The sequence below is a fragment of the Molossus molossus genome, unplaced genomic scaffold (assembly GCF_014108415.1).
Source record: "Molossus molossus isolate mMolMol1 unplaced genomic scaffold, mMolMol1.p scaffold_m16_p_14, whole genome shotgun sequence".
Taxonomy (NCBI): domain Eukaryota; kingdom Metazoa; phylum Chordata; class Mammalia; order Chiroptera; family Molossidae; genus Molossus; species Molossus molossus.
In genome coordinates this window covers 89,757,654-89,779,713 of record NW_023425349.1, presented here as the reverse complement: position 1 = coordinate 89,779,713, position 22,060 = coordinate 89,757,654, and the positions used below count along the sequence as shown (strand labels likewise).

Genomic DNA, 22,060 nt, shown 5'->3' with positions numbered 1-22,060 from the left:
TTTGTATTATTTTGCCAAATTATCAGTAAACAATGCTCAGATCTTAAATACAATGACTGGTCCAAGGTCGCCTGAGGAATCAGTGGATATATGACTCCTATCCCAGGCAGGGACTTGTCTGTTTCTAGCCCAGGAAGGGGTTTTCCACTGCATGTCTGTCTTACAGACCTTTCCTCCCGGGCTCCTTCTCCCTGATCGTAAAACTGCTGTTGCCACATTGAAAGCCGAATCGAGGGAGCGATTTCCAATGCTGGCTTCAGTCTCTACATTTCCAAAGGACAGTGCAGTCATGGCACCGAGGATCTTAGCTACAGGAGAGCCAGCGCCCCACCCTGCCCTCCCTCAGCGGCTAGGGCCCCTGGGGAGGCATTCCCACAGGTGTCACCACAGCATCCCTCCTGCCCCGAGAGCTCAGCTGCAGGGAGAGTTTTGGCGCCTTCCCCTTGCAGACCCCTGAGCCAAGGGCACTGTCAAGAGGAGGGATTTGTCCACCCTGCAGGCAGATCTTTGCCTTTAAACCTCTGCTCAATTGCCAAAAGCTGACCAGACCCCCATGACACCATCTCACTTAGTAGACTGGCCCTTTTTTCATACTTTGGGCCTTGTTTTGAAGTCTCTCATGATGATTTCTTCCTCTTTTTCCCTTCCCTTCCTTTACTTTCTAATCCTTTACTTTGTTATGTTTCACCATAAAGTGAAAGACTCATCGAGTTGTATATTTGGAAGGGGGGAGTCTTCCACGCTCAGCCCGTCAGAGGTCATTCTGGAGGGCTCCATCCAGACGTGCGTGCCCTGTGCCTGCACCGCACTGGCTCACGGCTCTGCGCTGACTCCCGCCTCCATCCGAATCTGCTCAACTGAGCTTGCAGTGGCCTTCTACTTGTTTGCCCAAAGTGATGCGTGGAACCACAGCTTCTTAAATTTGGAAGGTGACCCAGTTTGAAAAATAAAAGGCAGAAACATTGCATGCCTGCACTGACAGCTCCTTCCAGGAACATGTGTCAAACTTCATCTTCATGACGATGTCATGAATGCGGATGCACAGACCTAGAAAATGGGAAGCCGAGTACATTGTCTTGTGTTAAAATTATTTTATTCCCCAGGATGCACACAGGTCTGCGAACTTTTTTCCATTTTCCCTGTCACCTCTTTGGGGTGCATTCAGGGACCCTTAAAGTGATTCATAAGCTTTTATGTTGCTTCTGATATTTCTGATGTAGACAATGTCACCCCAGGAAGCTGGTTACTTCCCACTTCCCTGTAACCAATCCAAATGCACATCATGTTCTCCGTGACTTCCGTACCAACTTGATTTGTCATTTTTACAGTTGGTAGGTGTTTTAAATAAAACCAAAAATTCTAGGTTCTATTTGTTGTTCTGTTGCCAAGCATATATCTACTAATTGCTTCGTGCCTCAGTTTACCTGATAAGAAAATGGTATTTGAAATATCAAATAAGACAGACTGGAAAATATTGTTAATCCCTCCAAGAAAAGAGGGCACACATGAACTGTAATCTATATTATTAGCAGTGTTAAAAGACCACCCAACGAATGCCACAGTAATGGTCAGGTCAGGTCTTGGAGAGTGAGAACAGAGATGGGTGAACACAGAACAAGCTCTTGGTAACCCCCTTTGCAACTTTGTGTGCTCACTGTGTGATGTCAAGAACATTGTTTTGAACAGCAATACACTCCCCTGCTATGCCAGAAAAAAATTAATATTGGCATCAGAAAAGCCATGTCCTGGCTTGGCTATTGACCATTGGAGTCATGGGGACACATCATATCTTCCGAGCAGAGTTTCTCAGATCGAAATAAGAATTTAAAAAGAACACTTTTCTTGTGTGTGTCACTAATATTAACTCAAATTAATGTTGTTAGCCAAATATGTACAAAGAAAGTATGTTAACAGACTGCTATGTTATACTTTTGATTGAACTATAAACCCCAACCAAACTTGGAAGTTTACTAATAAACACAGTAAAGCCAATAACGTTCAAAGTAACATTAACTTACTGTGATGGGCAAAGTTTTGCTGAAACAGAATCTCTGCTCTTTGTGTGTTACCAGAACTGGCTGCCATGGTACGCTCAGAATCCTCTGGGGTCGGCATTCCTCATGGGTGCCCCAAGACTCAGCTCCCCCACTCGTTCATTCTATTCAAGCAAACACTTAATTGTACATCATTGTGTATAAATGTGACATTAATTTGCTTCAGGTGGGACAAAGACATCTCCTCTTTTCTGACTAGATGATGGTTCTTTTCTACCTAATTTTTAAAAACCCCGATACCCATAATGTTGGAAACCCACCTAAAACTCTTGGTACTAAAACTGTATGCAGAATAGGATGACACGTTGGTCATGCAGATGATCCTGAATATTCTTGTATTAATTTCTAAGATTATCATGAAAATGAAAATGCACAATTCAAAGGAAATTCTGGTGACATCCCAAGCACGGGGGGATATACCTGCCCAACCCTAGGTTCCATGGATCTCAGTTTGAGAAGCACTAGCACTCCCTAAGGAACCTCTGGCATTAACATCTCCTGAATCCAGGAGGAGGTCTCTGCTTACAAGCTACAAGCCTTATGTTTGCCAGTAGCTTCGGAGTCTTCCCAGATGGAAGTGACTGGAAGCCAGGGGGACTGTTTGACAGTCTCGTGCTCCCTTTCCCTGGTCAGTCTGTGAACATAGCAGTAGACTGTGAATATACCCAACGTGCTGGGAACAAGTGTCCTTTACACCCTCGCTGCAGACAGCTTAGCCGGGCTGCACACTGCCGTCGACCCCGGTGCTGTAGCCTATTACAGGAAGCTATGCTGGAGGGGCCTCTGCTTGGTCCCCTGGCCCATCGAGCTCGGGGGCAATGGTACGCAGAGTGCCTTCACCACCCAGCGCCTGTAGGGGGCGCTGCATACCATCGTGCGCCCACCCACATGCTGCTCCCTCTCTCACTGGAGGGTTCCCCGGAGCGCCTTAGACAGAGAAGGCCTAAGGACGAAGGCCCTGGGCGCAGAGACTTTCAGGGGCTGGAAACGGAGCGAATCCGTGACTGAGCGGCCCTCCGGAGCGGGAACACCGGGGACTCGGTATAGCTAGGACTTCAGCAGCTGCCCGCCACCCCTTGAGACTTTTTCATGTTGGAAATGCCAACTTTGCAGAGAACTCTCTTCCGCGTTCATGAATTAAGAGAATTATCAGTTCCTGTGGCTGTTTAGAAACAAAATGCACATGGTTCCCTCGGGCCCTCTGAGCTGTGGTGTCTGCGCCCTGGTTAGGTGAGGAGGCCTCAAGGAGGCTTGGCTTCCGTGTGTAGGGATCTAGTTCGTATTTAAAAAATATATATTTTTCCTTTATTGATTTGAGAGAGAGGAAGGGAGAGAGAGAGAGAGAGAGAGAGAGAGAGAGAGAAACATCGATGAGAGAGAACATCGATGGGCCGCCTCCTGCATGCCCCCCACAGGGATCAGGCCCACAGCCTGGGCATGTGCCCTGACTGGGAATCGAACCAGCATCCTCTTGGTGCCTGAGTCAATGCTCAACCACTGAACCATACTGGCCGGGCTCAAGCTCATATTTTTGAAACACCTTAAAAGAATTAAAATCACTACTGCTGTCGGAGAAGAAGAGAACCGTGGTGTGTCATCCCCGTGAGGGAGTCTTTGCAGCCGACCTCTGAACTCAGCCGCTGAGCTCCTCCTAGACCAGCGCTTGTCAGGGAGGCCCCAGGACAGCAGCAGCAGCAGCAGCAGCAGCAGCACCTGGGAACTTGCAAGTGCACGTTTGTGCGCCGGATGGGACACCTGGGGTGGGACTTGGCGATCTGTGCGTTCAGCTCTGCGGGGGATTCTGATGCCGGCTCCGAGCTGAGGACCACTGCTGTGGACAGAGCTGGCGGGAGTGGTTCTCAGCCATGGTTCACACCGGGGTCATCAGGGAGCTTTCCGACGTCCGGACCCTGCAGGCTTCACACCCGATTCAGTGAAATCGTTACCTGGGAGGGATGTGGTGTTTTCTAAGCTCCTCAGTGATCCAACGCGCTGGAAACCGGTGCCCTTTCCCCTCGCTGCTCCGTGTGTGTGCGGGGGAAGCAGCGGGAGTGGGTTGGTGAGCTGTGGACTCAGAGCTCAGGCCCCGCCCGGACTTCCCCCCAAGTCAGAATCTGCATTTCACAAGACAACTCCTGGCCCCCGTGATTCCTGCCCGTGGTCCAGTTTGAGAAAGGTCACCTCCTGGGCTGTATTTGAGCAGCATATTGTTCCTGAGCTGGTCTGTGCCATGTGGTTAGTGATGTGAGCATCTCATTTTTTCCCACAGGACACGACAGACTATGTCGCTTATGTAGCGAAGGACCCTGTTAATCGCAGAGGTAAGCAGTGCCTGACCCTCGGCATCTGTCCTCGAACACAGCCAGGTTGACACCGGATGTTAACACAGGTGCACCTGTCGGCTCAGCCCCTTCGCTGAATGAACCTCAGAATGTCGCATGCTCGTGGTCACATTGTTCATGGTCACTGTAACCTGCAGGCAGTCAAGCGTGGCAGCACACCTGGCTGGGTCTGTGAGCTCCAAACACAACCTGTGTCCAGCTGGCTCCTGCTGGGAGCACCTGCTCAGAGCAGCTCCCACTCATGCTCTGAAAGTGGCCCCGTTACTCACGGGACATGACCGGTCACCCGGCCTCCTGATGAGCTCCAGCTCCTGGGTGTCCGCTGTTGACTAAGTCTCCCGGAGAAGCCTCACGCTGCCTGCACAGCCCCAAGGCTGGTGTCCCAGCTTAGGTGCTGTCCCCTTATGCCCCTCAAAGCTGCCCAGGCTGGGTGGGGGGTCCAAGGCATTCAAGTACTTCCCATCCTCATGGACCCTTTACTCCGAGAATCTCCTTGAACACTACCACCCCATTTTTATCACTTAAACAACAGAGCCCCACTCACTGGAGGCTAACAAGCCTGGGTGGGTGGGCTGGCGAAGGGGGTGCTGCCCTTGAACACCAGGCAGCCCCTGGTTCGCCACACAGCTCCCATTCAGAACTCACTGACCACGATCACCAGTGGGGTTGGAAACAATGCAAAACAACACTCCCCTCACTACCCACTGGTTCCCTCCTCGCCCCACCCTCTGCCCCAGGTGCCAGCTGTTAAGTTTCTCTGGTGTACAGAACTTTTTTATTTATATACTTACACATATGTTTTCTTCTTTTAAAATTTCAATACGAATGCGATCTTTCATTCTATTTCGTCTGCCCCCTCCCATTATATCTTGGACGTACTTTGAAGAGAGCCGAGATGAGAGCCGTGACGTGGCTCTACTGAGATCTGCCCTCAGGTCCACACGGCCCGGGGCCAGCGTGTTCTTCCCCGCGATGGTGCACGGCCCCCCGAGGGGCGTGTGCAGAGAAACAGTGTTACAGTGTTGACACTTCGGGGGGCCTTGCAAATTCCCGCGCAGACTGGCCGTGAGCATTCCCATTCCCACGCCCGTGTGTGAGGATGAGTTTCCACTGGAGACGTGTCCACCCTGGTTAGTAAGCAGTAACATGGTGGCTGCCTTTTCTTTCTTGGGAATGAAGATAAGATCTGACACAGGTGTTAGCTGTTACTCTCCTCCAGGTGAGCTCCCTGAGAAGCTGTCCCTGGGGAGTCTGGGGGGTGGGGGATTTCAGAGGGGGTGTTGGAGGTCAGACAATGTACTATAACAGCCCATTGTCGCTCCTAAACCAGAGGTGGGATAGTTACAAAGTTTTCAGGGTAGATGGGAAGGGGGCAAGGTGGTCTTGAGTTGAGGACTGTCACCAACACCCCTGCTAACGCGCTCTAGCCCAGCACGTCTTGAACTTGAAGCAGCTTTTGCGTGATGTATACAGAACCAGTACTGGCTCTGGCGAGGCGGCGACCACGGCAGCTCAACGCAAGCGCGTTCTTCCAGTCGGAGGCTGGGCTATTAGTTTGCTAGGGCTACTGTATAAACTGTAAGCTGGGTGCCTCAAGTTCTGGAGGCCGGAAGTCTGAGGTCAAGGTGCTGGTAGGGCCAGGCTCCCTCTGAAGGCTGCAGGGAGGATCCTTCCTGCCTCTGCCAGCCTCCAGTGGTGTGCCCGCCATCCTTGGCATCCTGGGCTTGTGGATGCATCACTGCGACCCCCGGTCTTCACGTGGCCTGTGCCCTGAGCGTACCTCTGTGTTCATGTGGACATCTTGTAGGAACAACAGTTATGCTGGATGAGACCCACCCATCCGGCCTGACCTCATCTTAATGGGTGTGTCTACAACGGCCCCATTACTCAGTAAGGTCACGTCTTTCCTGGGGGACACAATTTAACCCACGAGAGAGGCCCATCCCTTTAACCACCCCGAGGCCCCACCAAGTTGGGGGGGGGGGTGGCAGTCTGCACCGCCAGGCACAGAATTCCGTTTCCTCCAGGGCTGGTGGTTGGTGACATGAACTCCAAGCAATCCTAGACATTTTTGACATTTTTGGTGGCTCTTGGGTCAGTGGTTCTTGAACACGAACTACATTTTAGAGTCACTGGGGGACCTTTTAAACACCTCAGGCCTGCTGCGGTCCTGAAAGACCCGGGTTCGGTTCCCGCTAAGGGCGCATACCTCGGTTGCAGTTTGTCCCCGGCCCTGGTCGGTTGTGCGGGTGGCAGCCACTCGATGTGTTCCTTTCACATCGATGTTTCTCTCTCTCTCTCTCTGTTCCTCTCTCTCCCTCCCACTCTACCTGAACAAAAAATGAAAAAATGTCCTCGGGTGAGGATAAAAAACAAAACAAAACAAAAAAAACCTCAGGCCTGGCTCAGGCCTCAGAGAGTGTGGCCCAGGCAAGTGTATTTGGAAAGCTGTCCAGGTGAGCCCCACGCACAGCCAGGGCTGGGAAATGAGGCTCCGCCCGAGGGAGGTTAGTCCAGTGCGGTTGGACTTGGGGCCGTGGGCGTGTACAGGCTGCTACCTGCTCAGAGCCACAGCCAGGAGGACTTTAGTCCACAGAGCCTTCCCAAAGCTGTGGGAATCAGAGCCCCGTCCACATGCCCAGCGGTGGCTGCGTCGGGCTCCCAGAGGGGGCCTGTGGAGGCCCATGCACGGCGGATGCTGAACTCTGCCCTAGTGCTGGCATTCTGGGGGCACCTGGCAAGGGGCCCTTTGCCACACTTGGTGGGGGATGTTCATGCCTTCTTTCCATCCTTTACTGCCTGTAACAAACGACTCAAAGTTCAGTGGCTTCTGAGATGATTGAGTGTCGCGGATCCAGGCGGGGCTCAGTCGGCGCTTCTTCCGCTCCATGCAGCATCAGTGGGGTCACTGGGTGGCTTTGGCTGGTGGCTGGCCTGGTCTAGAGGGTCCAAGTTTACTTCGCTTCCACGCCTCAGACCTTGGTAGGGATGAGTAGGAGGCTCCGCTGTCAGGGTCCTTCTCCCTCCCCGCCCCCCATCAGGCCAGTAGGGCTTCCACGCGGCAGCTCTGGGCTCCACAAGAGCAAAGTGGAGGCTTCAGGGCCCTGAAAGGCCAGGCGCAGCCTCACCCCTGCTGCATCGGTAGGGCCCCAGCAGCACGGCCGGCTCAGACGCACAGGCAGGGGGGCCGGCCCCTCCGATGGCTCAGCAGCCTTCCCCAGGCGCGTGCTCTTCCCACACAGGCGGGCCAGCCTTTGGGAGGTGGCTCCGGTTCCAGCTGGGAGCATGAGCTCGGAACGTGCTTTGCCTCCTTCCACAGGTGTCCATCCCGCAGTCATCCCCTCGTGCGGGGCGGCGGAGGGCTTCCCTGGCTGCTTCTGTTCTCCCTCCGCCTCCCCTGGGCCAGGCTGGCTTAATTCAGTTAAGAATGGCCTCTGCCATTCCGGAGTCAGACTAGCAAGAAACTCTGGGAGTAGATGTTCTTATTTGGGCCCTTAAATATCTAGCTACCCTCGCAGAGGTCCGGTTGATATGCGGAGTGGTCCCTGGGCTGCAGGCACATCTGGGGCCCAGAAAGTCTTCTGTCAGAATCCTGCAATCGGTCAGTTTCTCACGTTACCATGTCTTTTCCATGACGATTCCTGCCTATACATTTTTATGGGTTTTTTTTGTTTTGTTTTGTTTCTCTAGAAGTTATTTATTATTATTTTTTAATTTTTTTCTTTATTGATTTTAGAGAGAGAGGAAGGAAGATGGAGAGAGAGCTAGAAACATCGATGAGAGAGAACATCGATTGGCTGCCTCCTGCACGCCCCCCACTGGGGACTGGGCCCACAACCTGGGCATGCGCCCTGACCGGAATCGAACCGGCGACCTCTGGGTGCAGGGTCGATGCTCAGCCACTGAGCCACAGCGGCCCAGCTTTCCGGAAGTTCTTTGCAGTGAGAATCGGCATCAGGAATCGGTGGCTTATGTAACTAACTGGTGGAAGGACAAAGGCACACTCATGAGTGTAGGAAGCTCTTCCAACACCGCCCGGAGACAAGGGACACACACGCGTGAAGGTGCATGAGGTCGGCATGTTCCAGTCAAAGGGCAGGGCCAGTAGACCCAGAAGGCCACAACTACACGTGAAGACATAAAACTCCCAACAAATCAGGATTTGCTGGCTCCTAACACATTTTTCCCCCCTGGAACCTTCATTTCCTACCTGATGACTCCCGTGCCCTGCAGTCTTATGTACGCATTCGCTCCGATTGCACTGAGTCACAGAAGCAGCTAAAAATGATGCTCTGGTTAGACATACAGCTGCCACCGGAGGCAGATTCTTTATGTAATTTGTCATTGCAATGACGTCCCTGTTCAGGCACCCTCTGGAACCGGATCGGCGGTGGAGAGTCATCTCCCATACGTAGTTGGTGCTGACCTAACGGGAAGGAGACCCACGTGTTCCTCCTAAATAGCTTCTCCAAGGTTTCCGGAGTGACGGGAAGCTGGGTGAAGGCTGGAGCAGGAACCCCACGTGGGAATGCTGCCTCTAGTGGCCACACGTGCCTCCTGCGGCTTCTCTAACAGCACAGGGTTGTTTCAGCAAAAACTGGGGTTGCTCTGCCTTGGACAGTTGTAGGCTGCCGGTGGTGACTGCTGGGGAAAGCCTTAAATACTATGATCTCACTGGGGCCAAAGAACAAAGCACCTCCTCTGACTTTCTTTCCTCTGTAAACAAAAATGTACCTGCACCGTGGTGGAAACAATGGTTACTTTGTTGTTCTTGTTTTAACTGGAAGGTTAATTTCCATCTAGAATACTAGGCCCGAGGTTAGTTTTCCTATGAGTGGACATTTAGGTTGCTACACACTTGGCTATTGTCAACAGTGATTGTACAGACAAGCCAGGCCCTGGGCTTTATTCGCCTTGTGTTGGAGACTCTGAATGTTCTTCAAGGCCTCTGGCTGAGAGCTGGACTGCAGTGACATTGCAATGACAAATTACATAAATTTGCTGCACCTCTGTGCTCAGGGGTCATACTTGATAAGCCACAGCTCCGAGTCTGTCCTCCCTCCACAAAGCATGTGCTAGTCTCATCACCATGCCCACAAGACCCCAGTGAGCTCCGTCCTGCTCTGAGCTGTCTCATTCCCCACTGTTCCCTCCCGCCTCCAGCTCCAGGACTGCTGGCTCTTCCCTGAACACCAAGCCAGCACCTGCCTCAGGGCCTTTGCACCTGCTGAGCCCTTGACTGTGACTTTCTCACAGCAGACCTTCACATGGTGCCCTCCCTGACCTCCTTCAGGCTTCCTCTCCAGTGTCACCTTCTACAGCTGCCGAAGGGCCAGCGCCCTGTGTTTGCTTTGGGCCATGTTTTAGGTTTCACAACATCATTTTGAGTCTTGGCTCTATACGTATCTCATCTGGTCTCCTTCTTGCTCATGAATGGTGCCTCCAGCGCTGTCCTTTCTTCAGGGGAGTGAAGCAAGCAACCCCAACGTTCACCTTGGTGAGGGCCCCCTCATTTCCCACGCACACCAAGTCACGCAGGCCAGGTTAGAAGAGGATGGCTTTTGGCGAGAGACCGTTGCGATACTCAGAGAAAATAACAGGAGCGAGGCTGGCAGCCAGGGTTTGGGTTTTGGAGTAAGCTTCTGAACACACAGAGGGCACTTTATGGAAGGAACCTAATGCCCAGCCACAGGTGCTGTTTCCTTGGTCCATTGAGGATGAGCCAGGTGGCAGAGCCCACTCATTCTGCCCGTTTGGGCACCAGAGAGGGTGCTGCCACCTGGAACGCTGTCCCTTGGCCTGTGGAGGACGAGAGGCGTTGTGGGTTGTGGGCCTCTCCGCCCAAGCCTGACTCTTCACTCAGTGTTCCAGGTCAGGGCTAATCTCCTCCAGAGACAGACAAGGAGCCTTCTTCACCCCTTCCTGGTCTCCATTCTGGTTCTCCAAAGGACCGGCCCACCAGCTCCTGTGGTCGATTCTGGGAGTGGGGTACGTGGCTGGAAATAGGGGGCTCGGGGAAGCCGGTGTCTTTCTCTCACACCTGCCTCGACCCCTTCTCCCTTCAGCTGGAAGGACCGTCCATTCCTATCAGTTAACCAGTACCCGGCAACTCCAACAGCCATTTCACATGGGCCTGCTTGGTGCCCACCTGGGTTGATACTTAAATGCTAATGTCAATAGTCAACAAGAAAAACACAGCTGGGACATCTGTCTCCTTGGCACCCATGCCCTGGTCACACTCAGTGTATCCAGGACAGCATGGCGGTCCCCAGTGCAGTGCAGGCCCTGGCACAGCATCCCTTGTGTCCTCAGGAGTGTGCGCCCCTCCGGCCTGAGGCGGGGCAGAAACTGAGGACGCTGGGCCTGGCAGCTGCCATCCAGGTGAGCTCCGCTGGCTCTGTGCCCAGGGAAGGCAGCATCGTGCTGGAAGTCGCCAGGCTTCAACGGCAGCGATGCCTGCCTTCCTGTGAAGTTGCCCACCGTAGGGGGTCCTCTTCCCCGTGTGTGCTGGCTTCTCTGCAGCCAGAGCGCAGTTCGGGGTCTCTGGTGCCTGAGAACAACTACCCTTGTAGAAATGCCTCCTCCTCACTGCTGGCATTGGCTGCACTCCCGGAGGACCCTCCCTGAGATAGTTACATGCTGACCATCAGCAAGAGGAAGGTGAAGTGAGACACGCATCTGCTCTGTTCTCCAGGGAGACTGCCTCTACCCCATCACTAACAAGGCGTGTCCTGCTGGTCATGGCGACTGGTCGAGGCGGGCTCCTCTGGGATGCTGTGGACAGTCACTACCCTGGAGAGCAGAAGTGGGGCCTTGTCTTGCCTTTCCCCTGCCACCCTTTTTTTTCAGGAGGTTTTCCATGGGTTGTGCTCCAGCCTGTCACGGGACAGTGTGTCCTTTAGGGATGGTACGCACCTGCCGCATGGATTCCTTTGCAGTTTTAGAGAGAACAGGCTATTAAGGAACGCATCTGATGGGGATACTGGGATGAAGCTGCAGGCGGAGCCTCCACGACACGTTATGGAAAGCACGTGCACCTCCTTGTCCCCCTTCTCTCTGGGGCTGACCGGTCTCGCCCCCGGAGGGCTTCTGTGCAGGAGCCTGGGAACTCCAGCGTCTGTCTCTAACGGGCACGGCTCTCTGGCTCCCACAGCTTGTCACATTCTGGAATGCTGTGACGGGCTGGCCCAGGACGTCATCGGCTCCATCGGACAAGCCTTCGAGCTCCGGTTTAAGCAGTATTTGCAGTGTCCTTCCAAGATCCCTGCTTTTCATGACCGGTGAGTAGTGCTACTGTTTGAATTTCCTTTTTTTCCTTTATTGGTTTTAGAGAGAGAGGAAGGGAGAGGGAGAGAGAGATAGAAACATTGATGAGAGAGAACATCGACTGGCCGCCTCCTGCACGCCCCCCACTGGGGATGGACCCACAACCTGGGCCTGTGCCCTGACCGGGAATCAAACCGGTGACCTCCTGGTGCAGGGTCAGTGCTCAACCACTGAGCCACACCAGCCGGGCAGTAGGGCTGCTGTTTACAGTGGCCTTTCTGCAATTTATCACCTTTCCTCCTAAAACATAAAAATGCTCACAAGGAGAAAAGCAGAGAACTGCCTCCCTGAGGTGAGCCCTGTCCGGGGCTGCCTGGGCTCAGACACCGGGCGGCGCTGGGCTGTGGCTGAGGGACCGGCAGATGGAGGCAGACATATGGGCGATGCTCCGAAGGTTTAGAAAAACATTTTTTTCTTGAAACTATAGTGACAGTAGCCAAGGTTACAAAATAAGCTCTGTAATATGTTTTTGCTCTGTTTCTCATGCAACCCTGTGATGTCTCCATGTCGCCTCCTTGGTTCTGCATCACCACAGACTCCACACGTCCCGTTGTCCTCGTCCTCGTGGTTGACCAAGGTCCTGACTCAGAGGCTCCTCTGTGAGGCCCTGCACCTGGAATGGCCAGTGTCCACCCTGCTTTATTGGCTTTTGTGAATTGGCAACTCACCATGGCCCTGGTCAAGTTCTTTAACCAATCTGGGTCTTAGCAGCTTTCTCTGTAGATTAAGAATAATATTGCCAGCTCCGGCCAGTTTGCTCAGTGGTTAGAGCATCAGCCTATGGACCAGAGAGTCCTGGGTTCAGTTCCCACTAGGGGCATGTACCTCAGTTGCAGGTTGTCCCCACCCTGGTTGGTGTCATGTGGTGGCAACCAGTCGATGTGTCTCTCACATCGACATTTCTCTCTCTCTGTTCCCCCCTGCCTCCCTCTCACTCTATCTGAAGATAAATGCAAAAATGTCCTCAGGTGAGGATAAAAAAAAAAAAGAGTAATAGTGTACTATTATTTTATGTGTTAAATAGAACAGGAAATGTGAACAGGAATTGCGAGCTATTTCGTTTATTACAAAGATGTTCAGGGTCCACCACTGAATTTCCTTAGGACAAATTGGTGTTCCACACAGCATAAAGCATTAACAGTACCACGGGGCGACTGGTCATTCAGCAGTCTGTCCTTGGTTGAGCTTTCCAGATGAAAGCCAGTTACCCTGGTGTGGTCACTGTAAGTAACACTTCCTTTTATTTCTCCTGAATTTACTTGGCACGTTTTCCCCAATGTCCACGGCCACATCCTATGACTCGGTCAGGAGGCAGTGTCTGCCACTGTCTCCGTCATCATGAAGATGTTTCTCATCTTTATGAAGTCTTCACCTTTCTTGAAAGAGACTTTGAATTTTTTTCTCTCATCCACTGGAAAATTTCTCTGAAGACACCTTTGGGAGGTGCCTGTGAAGGCCCACGTTCCCCGCTGACAGAAGCGCTCACGAACTCAGAAAAGCTGCGTGTAAGAAGAGTCAGAGCTAGAACGTGACAGAGACGCAGTGGTCCTTGCAGGAGGATGAGTGAACACACTTTATGTCTTATATGCAATGGGACATAGCCATTCAAAGACTACACTGGTGTATGCGTGTTCTTAGAGAAAAATATCTCTTTATGTTCATCATCTAGATTTTCTACCATTAACATTTTACTATTAATTTCACATGTCTATTCATCCAAAGTAAGTTTGACAAATTTTGTGTCTTTTTTTTTTTTTTAAGTAAGAAAAAGCCCTGGCCAGTTTGGCTCAGTGGTTAGCAGCGGTTCTCAACTGGTGAACGACCCTTTCACAGGGGTCACCTATGACCGTCGGAAAACACATATTTCCATGGTCTTAGGACTGAGACACCGTCCTCTATCAGTCTCCAGGCGGGTCCGCCCACATGCGATACGCCCACATACAACATGAGGACCTGCATTAAAGGCTCGTGGCATTAGGAAGGTTGAAAACCACTGGGTTAGAGTGTTGGCCCACAGACCAAAGAGCCCCGGGTTCGATTCTGGCCAAGGGCATGTACCTCAGTTGCCATTTGTTCCTGGCCCTGGTCAGGGTCGTGTGGGAGGCAACCAATCAATGTGTCTCTCTCATGTTGATGTTTCTCTCTCTCTTCCTCCCTCTCTCCCTCCCACTCTAGCTGAAGATAAATGGAAAAATATCCTTGGGTGAGGATTAAAAATAAATAAATAAATAAATAAATAAATAAATAAGAAAATATAGCAACATGTTCACACTGTTTAATCTCAGTGGTAGATGTGTAGATATCTTTTATATTATTATGATGTTCTATACTTTTGAAATGTTATGTAAAAGTGAAAAAAAACCACTATTAAAACAGTATGTACAAAAATGGGTGGGCAGAGTTAATTGAACTCCCATGCTTCCCTGGAAATATACTTAAGGCACGAAGTCCTATATATATATCTATATAATAAAATTTGAAGACACATGTGGACATTTAATTTTGTACCATTATTCTCTATTTTTTTCATGTTGACATGTATTACCATGTTCTTTCCTTTCAGCCTGAAATACTTTGAATACTAACTGCAGGGCAGCTCTGCTAGTGATGATTTTTTCAGTTTTTATTTATTTGGAAATGTCTTATTTCTGTTTCATTTTGGAAGGATAGTCTTACTTGATATAGAGTGCTTGGTAGACAGTTTTTTTCTTTTAGTATTTGAATATGCCATTCCACTGCTTTCTGGCCTTCATTGTTTCTGATAAAGAGTCAGTTGTTACTATTATTCAGAATCCTTTGTCCAAAATCTGAGTTTCCACAAAGACAGTTTCTATTGATTGCTTTTTATCCTTGTGTTTCTTTGCATGTTTCATAATTTTTGTTGATGTTGATGTTGAAACTATAGATTTTAAATAATATAATGTGACAACTCTGGAAATCAGATTTTTCCCCTCCTCTGGATTTGTTGTTATTGCTGTTGTGTGTGTGTGTGTGTGTGTGTGTGTGTGTGTGGTTGTTTGTTCTAATAACTTTTCTAAACTAATTCCATAAAGTCTGTATTCTTTGTCAGATATGGCAACTAACAACTCTAGTCAGTTTAGTTATTAGAAAAATAATGATTAGAAGGAGATTTTCTTAAATTCCTGGAACCATTAAGTCTCTCAGTCTTAGCTGAGGGGCTGTCTTTGGGGGGGGGGCACCCTTTCTATTCTCCACCAGGCAGTGGTCGATTCTGCCTTAGCTTTCACTTCCTGTCTGTGCATAGCTTCAAGGTTAGCCAGAGGTGAAGTAAGGGCCTTTTTACATCTTTCCTGAGCAGGCATACATTTTCAGATGTGAGCAGGACCCTAAGAATACATAAGGCCTTCTAGATTCCTGGATGTGTTGAAGTTTATCAAAATTCCTACAAACATCCCATTTTCTAGCTTTTCTTTTTAAGCTTTTGATTAGTCTGCTCTTTGCCCCAAATCTGGGAGCCATGCTGTTAAACAATTGCCTCTAATTGTTTTTGACAAATGTCCCAGGGGATGAGGCATTTTTCCCTGGCAAGCTCTGTATCAGATCAAATAAAGATAACCTAAGGAACAACTAGGCAGTTTATGTAATGACTGTTCTCTAGGAATGGGGCTTCAAAAGAGATTCAACATTGTTTTGCCCCCTCCCATGGCTATCAGGCTACTGTTGGTTTTCACTGTGTCTGTGGGCTATTTGTTTTCAAGACTACCATGAAGATGGGAATAGGGCAAGTTAAAATATCACAAAGCTGCTATTCTTACAGATGTTTTTTGTGTGTTTAAAAAACAAAATAAATACTTCCTGGGTTGTTGCTAGCCTCTGGTTAATTTACAGAGTTTTAAATAGTTGATCTTGAAATTGTTTTTTTAACCAGTTTTATTGTTGCTTTCATAGAAGTAAAATTTTTCCAAGGCTCTTACTCTGCCATTTTCCCTGATGTCACTAAATCTTTATTTTTTTTTAGTTGATTTTGTTTTGGGTAAATTTTATAATTTAGTAAAATGTGTGTCTGTGCCTTGAGGATCTGGTTGTCTTTACATATAAATTTTTTCTTTCCTAATTGAAATGTACTTTTAAAAAAGATTGTTTTCCCATTTCAACTATGATTGGAATTTCTAAAGGGCAGAGCTGTGAATAAGGCAAAGATATTTGACTAAACCACTCAGGTGCTTTTTATATGTGCCCGAGACCTACATGGTTGAGGGAGCAGTGGCTTCAACTCAGTTTTCTGGGTGACAGATTCACATTGGATTTGTTGGTTTTGACTCTAAGCTCAACTTTTGGCTAAAGCTCTGGAAAATTCTCTTTGACAGAATGCAGAGTCTGGATGAGCCGTGGACCGAGGAGGAGGGGGAAGGCTCAGACCGTCCGTACTACAATAGCATTCCAGACAAGACGCCGCCCCCAGGGGGGTTTGCTGATGCGCGACTGAAAGCCAGACCCCATGCCCCTGGCACTGAGCAGGTTAGGTTTACACCTGTTTTTCTGGATGCTGGCTAATTGAATTTTATTTCCTCTCGTATTTCTCAATTTTATTTTCAGGTTGGTATTCTGTCCATGATTGGAAAAACTCACACACTTTTCCCCCTTGAATTTCACAAAGCAGACAGCTAGGGGAGTTTTTTTTTTTATTGATTTTCGAGAGAGAGGAAGGGAGAGGGAGAGAGTGATGGAAACATCGATGAGAGAACTTCTATCGGCCGCCTCCTGCGTGCCTCCCACTGGGGATCTGGCCCACAACCTGGGCATGTGCCCTGGCCGGGAATAGAACCAGTAACCTCTTGGTGCATGGGTCGACACTCAACCACTGAGCCACACCGGGTGAACGGGGAGGCTTTTGTTTTAACGTCACAAGGTGCTAGTCAGATACCTTAATGCAGAGAAGAGAGCGTTCAAGACCCTGAGAAGACTGAGTGGCCATGTTCTCTGAAAAGACAGTGGACATAGGCCTTTAAAATGGTGAGAATTTTATGAGTTTTTCTATTTTAGTCATTTTCCTGATTTTCCCTCCAACTGAACATTCTAATAAGGCAATTGTTCTAGAGTTAAGGTATCTCTATAGAGCAGTGGTTCTCAACCTTCCTAATGCCGCAACCCTTTAATACAGTTCCTCATGTTGTGGTGACCCCCAGCCATAAAATTATTTTCATTGCTACTTCATAACTGTAATTTTGCTACTGTTATGTCTTAGGCGACCCCTGTGAAAGGGTTGTTTGACCCCCAAAGGGGTCGTGACCTACAGGTTGAGAACCACTGCTATAGAGGGTTTTTTATGTCACCTACCTTACGTAAATAATAATGACCTTAATAATAGTGTTAAAGTAACATTGAAATCAAGTGTTAGTAGCTCTGACGCTGAGAAGGAATCGACTGGGTGGACTTGCCCAGGTGTGCGGGTGGGCAGTGTGTTCCGATACATAGACAATGGAACTGAAATTTAATTTAGGGCATGTTGGGTGATGAAGCTGCGTGTAAAAGAGCTCAGTTTATGCTCATACTTGGAGGGAGGGGATTTGAGGGAATGAAAAAAAGGGGGAGGGGAGGTGTAGTTTTGTTGAGATGCTGTCTCTTTCTCACACTCACACCACTTATTTCCTAAATCTTGATGCCAACTGTGAAGCATGAAGGGAAAATTGCGTGTAATCAGGGATGCAGTCACCTGGCCATGGGTGTCCCTTCTACTGTACTATGGCTTTTGGAGATGGGAAAAAAAGAAAGGCATGGATTTTCTTCTCTTTGTGTTTACAGTTTTCAGGGAAAGAGCAAACGTATTACCAGGGAAGACACCTAGGAGACCCATTCGGCGAAGACTGGCAGCAAACCCCGGTCGGGCAAGGTGAGAGGCAAGGTAGGGACGGCAAGAAACATAACGGATACAAGTCCTGTGCTGCTTTCTGGTCCTCCTCGCCCCTCCCCCACACTTAAGAAGCCACTGATTTGCTGTATAGGCTCATATAAATCAGTTTGCATTTTCTAGAATTTTATACACATATAATTTACACATTGTGCATTCTTTTTTATCTGACCTCTTTTTACTCAACAAAATTGTTTTTAGATTCACCCCTGTTGCTGCATGCATCAATAGTTTTTTCTTCTTTTCGCTGATAACTAGTATTCTATTGGATGGATATCCTACTGTGTGTTTACTTGTTGGTTAATATTTGTTTCCAATTTGTGGGCATTACATATAAAGTTAGTTTGAACATTTCTGTTGAAAAGAACCCAAAACAAAAGGACTATCTCCCCAGTGGCAGTTCGTCTCCTGTGGAATGACAGAAAAACCTGCTGGAAAGGTCTGCTGGGGGGGGCGGGGCAGATCATAGAAATACATGAAGTAAGGGCTGTGGGGTTGCCACACATCAGCTGTTGCTCCCCGGCAGCAGGACCAGCTCATCCCTCACGGTCCCTGAGTACATCTTATCAAATCAGTGAGCGTGCACCTACATCCCACATTAAAATGAATTCACATATAACTAATAACTAACTGTTAGTGTTAGCCTCAATTCTATAGACGTTCTATACGCACACATGTGTATATATGTGTGTATTTTAAAGGTTTCTTTTAATTTTAAACTTTCGCCCTCCTCAAATGCTTTCATAACTCCTTCAGATAGCTCCTGGGCTCTGGCTACTAACTCTACAGGGTCTGAAGGAGATGGAGTGACAGATGAATTAAGATTTAATTTATGATTCTGTGTATATAAGTGTAACTATTTCTTGATTTAATGTTAAGGCTTTTTCCTTATTGTAGCCATTTGTGCTGGGAGTAAATGACAATGCACTTTTAAATATTATATTTTCAATTAAAGTTGACATTCAGTATCATTTTATGTTAGTGTCAGGAGTACAGAATCATGGTTAGACAATTACATAATTTACAAAGTGGTCCCTTTGATGAGTATAGTACCTACCTGGCACCACATACAGTTATTACAATGTTATTAACTATATTCCCTATTCTATACTTAACATCCCCACGACTATTTTGCAACTACCAATTTGTTCTTCTTAATCCCTTCACCTCTTTCACCCAGCATCCCAACTCCCATCTCCTCTGGCGAACGTCTGTATCTATCAGTCTGTTTCTGTTTTGTCCTTTAGATTCCACATATAAGTAATATTATACGGTATTAGTCTTTCTCTGTCTGACTTATTGCACTCAGCACAATACTCTCTAGGTCCATCCATGCAGTTGCAAATGGTAAGATTTCATTATTTTTTATGGCTGAGTAATATTCCATTACACACACACACACACACACACACACACACACACACCTTTTTTTTTTTTTATCAACTCATCTATTGATAAACACTTGGGCTGCATCCATATCTTGGCTATTGTAAATTATACTGCAATGGACAGAGAGGTGCATGTATATTTCAGAATTAGTGTTTTGGATTTTTCCAGATAAGTACCCAGAAGTGGAATTGGTGGGTCATAAGATAATTCTGTCTTTTATTTTTTGAGGAACCTCCATACTGGTTTCCATAGTGGCTGCACCAATTTGCAATCCCATCAACAGTACAATTTTCTCCACATCCTCTCCAACACTTGTTTCTTGATGTATTGTTGATAGCCATTCTGACAGGTGTGAGGTGATATCCCATTTTGATTTTAATTTGCATTTCTCTGATGCTTAGTGATATTGAGCACCTATTGGCCATCCATATGTCTTCTTTAGAGAAATATCTATTTAGTTATTCTGCCAATTTTTTGAGGTTTTGTTTTTTTTTTGGTGTTGAACTGTTTGAGTTCTTTACATATTTTGGCTATTAGCCCTTTATCAGATGTATCATTGGCAAATATCTTCTCCCATTTCATAGGTTGTCTTTTTGTTTTGCTCATGAATTCCTTTTTGTGCAAAAACTTGCTAATTTGTTTATGTTTTCTTTTGTTTCCCTTGCCTGAGGAGATATAGCAGGAAAAAAAAAAAAAACATTACTAAGAGCAGTATCAGAGAGTTTATTGCCTATGTTTTCTTCTAGGAGTTTTATGGTTTTGAGTCTTACATTTAAATCTTTAATTCATTTTGCGTTTGTTCTTGTATATGGTGGAAAAAGAGGGTCTAGTTTCATTTTTTGAATGCATCTGTCCAATTTCCCCTGTATCACTTATTGAATAGATTGTTTTACCCCTGTGTATGTTCTTGCCTTCTTTGCTATGTATTTATTGACCATATAGGCATAGGTTTATTTCTGTTTCATTGAGCTGAATGTCTGTTTTTTATGCCAGTGTCATGCTCTTTTGATTACTGTAGCCTTGTAGTATACTTTGATATTGGGTAGCATGATTCCTACAACTTTTTTCTCTTTTTCTCAAGATTTATGTGGCTATTTGGTGTTTTTTTTTTCCTGTGGTTCCATATAAATTTTAGGATTTTTTTGTTCTAGTTCTATGAAAAATTCCATTGGTATTTTGATAAGGATTGCATTGAATCTATGATTGCTTTGGGTAGTATGAACATTTTAACAATGTTAATTTTTTCTATCCATGAGCATGGTACATGCTTCCATTTATTTGTACCTAATTCTTTTTTCAGTGTCTTATAATTGTCCAAGTACAGTTTTTTGTTTTTGTTTTTTTAAACTCCTTGGTTAAATCTATTCCTAGGTATTTAATTTTTTGATGCAATTATAAATGTGAATGTTTTCTTAGTTTCTCTTTTTGATAGTTCACTATTGGTATATAAAATGCAATTGATTTCTGAATATTAATTTTGTATCCTGCTACTTTACTGAATTGATTTATCGGTTTTTAGGCAAAATCTTTAGGGTTCTCTGTATGTTGTAACATGTCATCTGCAAATAGTTTTACTTCTTCCTTTCCAATTTGGATGCCTTTTATTTCTTTTTCTTGTCTGGTTGCTGTGGCTAGGACTTGCAATACTATGTTGAATAAAAGTGGTGAAAGTGAACAACTTTGTTTTGTTCCTGATCTGAAGATGCTTTTAGCTTTTTCCCACTGAGTATGATGTTAGCTGTGGGTTTGTCAGATGTGGCCTTTGTTATGTTGAGGTACACTCCTCTACTTTCACTTTGCTGAGAGTTTTTATCATAAATAGATGCTAGATTTTGTCAAATGCTTTCTCTGAATGTATTGATATGATCATATGATTTTTATCCTTCATTTTGTTTATGTGATGTATTATGTTAATTGATTTGTGGATATTGAACCAAACGTTGTATCCCGGGAATAAATCCCACTTGATCTTTTGAATGTATAGCTGAATTTGGGTTGCTAATACTTTGTTGAGAATTTTTGCATCTATGTTCATCAAGGACATGGGCATACAATTTTCTCCTTTCATAATGTCTTTGTCTGGTTTTAGAATCGGGGTAATGATGGCTTCATAAAATGACCTTGCGACCCTTCCTTTCTGTTGACAATTTTGGAATAGTTTGAGAAGATTAGATGTTAATTCTTCTTTGAGTGTTTGGTAAAATTCACCTGTGAGGCCATTGGTCCAGTATTTTTGTTCTTTGGGAGTTTTTTGATTACTGATTTGATTTTGTTGGTAGTAATAGGTCTGTTCAGATTATGTGTTTCTTCTTGATTCAATCTTGGGAAATTGTATGTTTTTAGGAATTTTTTCACTTTTTTCCAGATTGTCCAATTTGTTGGTGTATAATTGTTCATAATATTGTCATATAATTATTTGTATTTTTGTGGTGTCTGCTGTCATTTTTCTTCTTTCGTTTCTGATTTCAGGTCTGTCCAGGATGTCAGTGGGGTGGTAAAATCCCCTCTCGTTACTGTGTCACTGTCACTCTCTCCCTGTCTGTCTGTTAAGATTTGCTTTCTATTTTTAGATGCTCTATGTTGCATGTATAATTGTTCACAAGGGTTATGTCCTCTTGTTGAATTGACCCCTTTATCATTATGTAACGGCAATAAATCTCTTAAATTCCCTTTTTGTGAGAGAATTTCCCATGTTGCCGGCCCAAGCTGAAAGATGACCCATCCATGCTGGCCTGGTCAATTGAACATAACACCTGGGCAGAAGCCACCACCTGGCTCTGCATCCGAATAGGATGGAAATAGCACATCAAAGTCATAACTTCGTCAGAGGCCCCCCCTCTTTTTTTACTGTGTCTTCATCTCTGTTCTACAGACATTAGCAATGTACTTATAGACCATCTATGTACCTAGACATACATGACACATTTTTTTATATTAGTTATTTACTTTATTGAAAAATAGGCTAGGTTTACTTAAAAATAGGGTGTCTTTTTGTTCATCAGTTACTCTGGCTAGATCAAGAACAGATGATGTGAGAGAGTCATCAGGGGAAAATGAGCCTCACATAAGTTCCTGGCCTA

The 22,060-nt window shown here is 46.8% G+C and overlaps 1 protein-coding gene across 2 annotated transcripts in view; it reads left to right on the top strand.

Moving 5' to 3' along the window:
• The window catches only part of SHC3 (SHC adaptor protein 3), a 174,766-nt gene that overhangs the window by 109,695 nt on the left and 43,011 nt on the right, over nucleotides 1-22,060 (top strand). For both annotated transcript variants that reach the window (XM_036261564.1, XM_036261565.1), the window contains exons 6-9: nucleotides 4,324-4,375; nucleotides 11,550-11,676; nucleotides 16,051-16,201; nucleotides 17,486-17,573. In XM_036261564.1, the coding sequence (XP_036117457.1) occupies nucleotides 4,324-4,375; nucleotides 11,550-11,676; nucleotides 16,051-16,201; nucleotides 17,486-17,573 (418 nt within the window). The remainder of the gene's footprint in view (nucleotides 1-4,323; nucleotides 4,376-11,549; nucleotides 11,677-16,050; nucleotides 16,202-17,485; nucleotides 17,574-22,060) is intronic.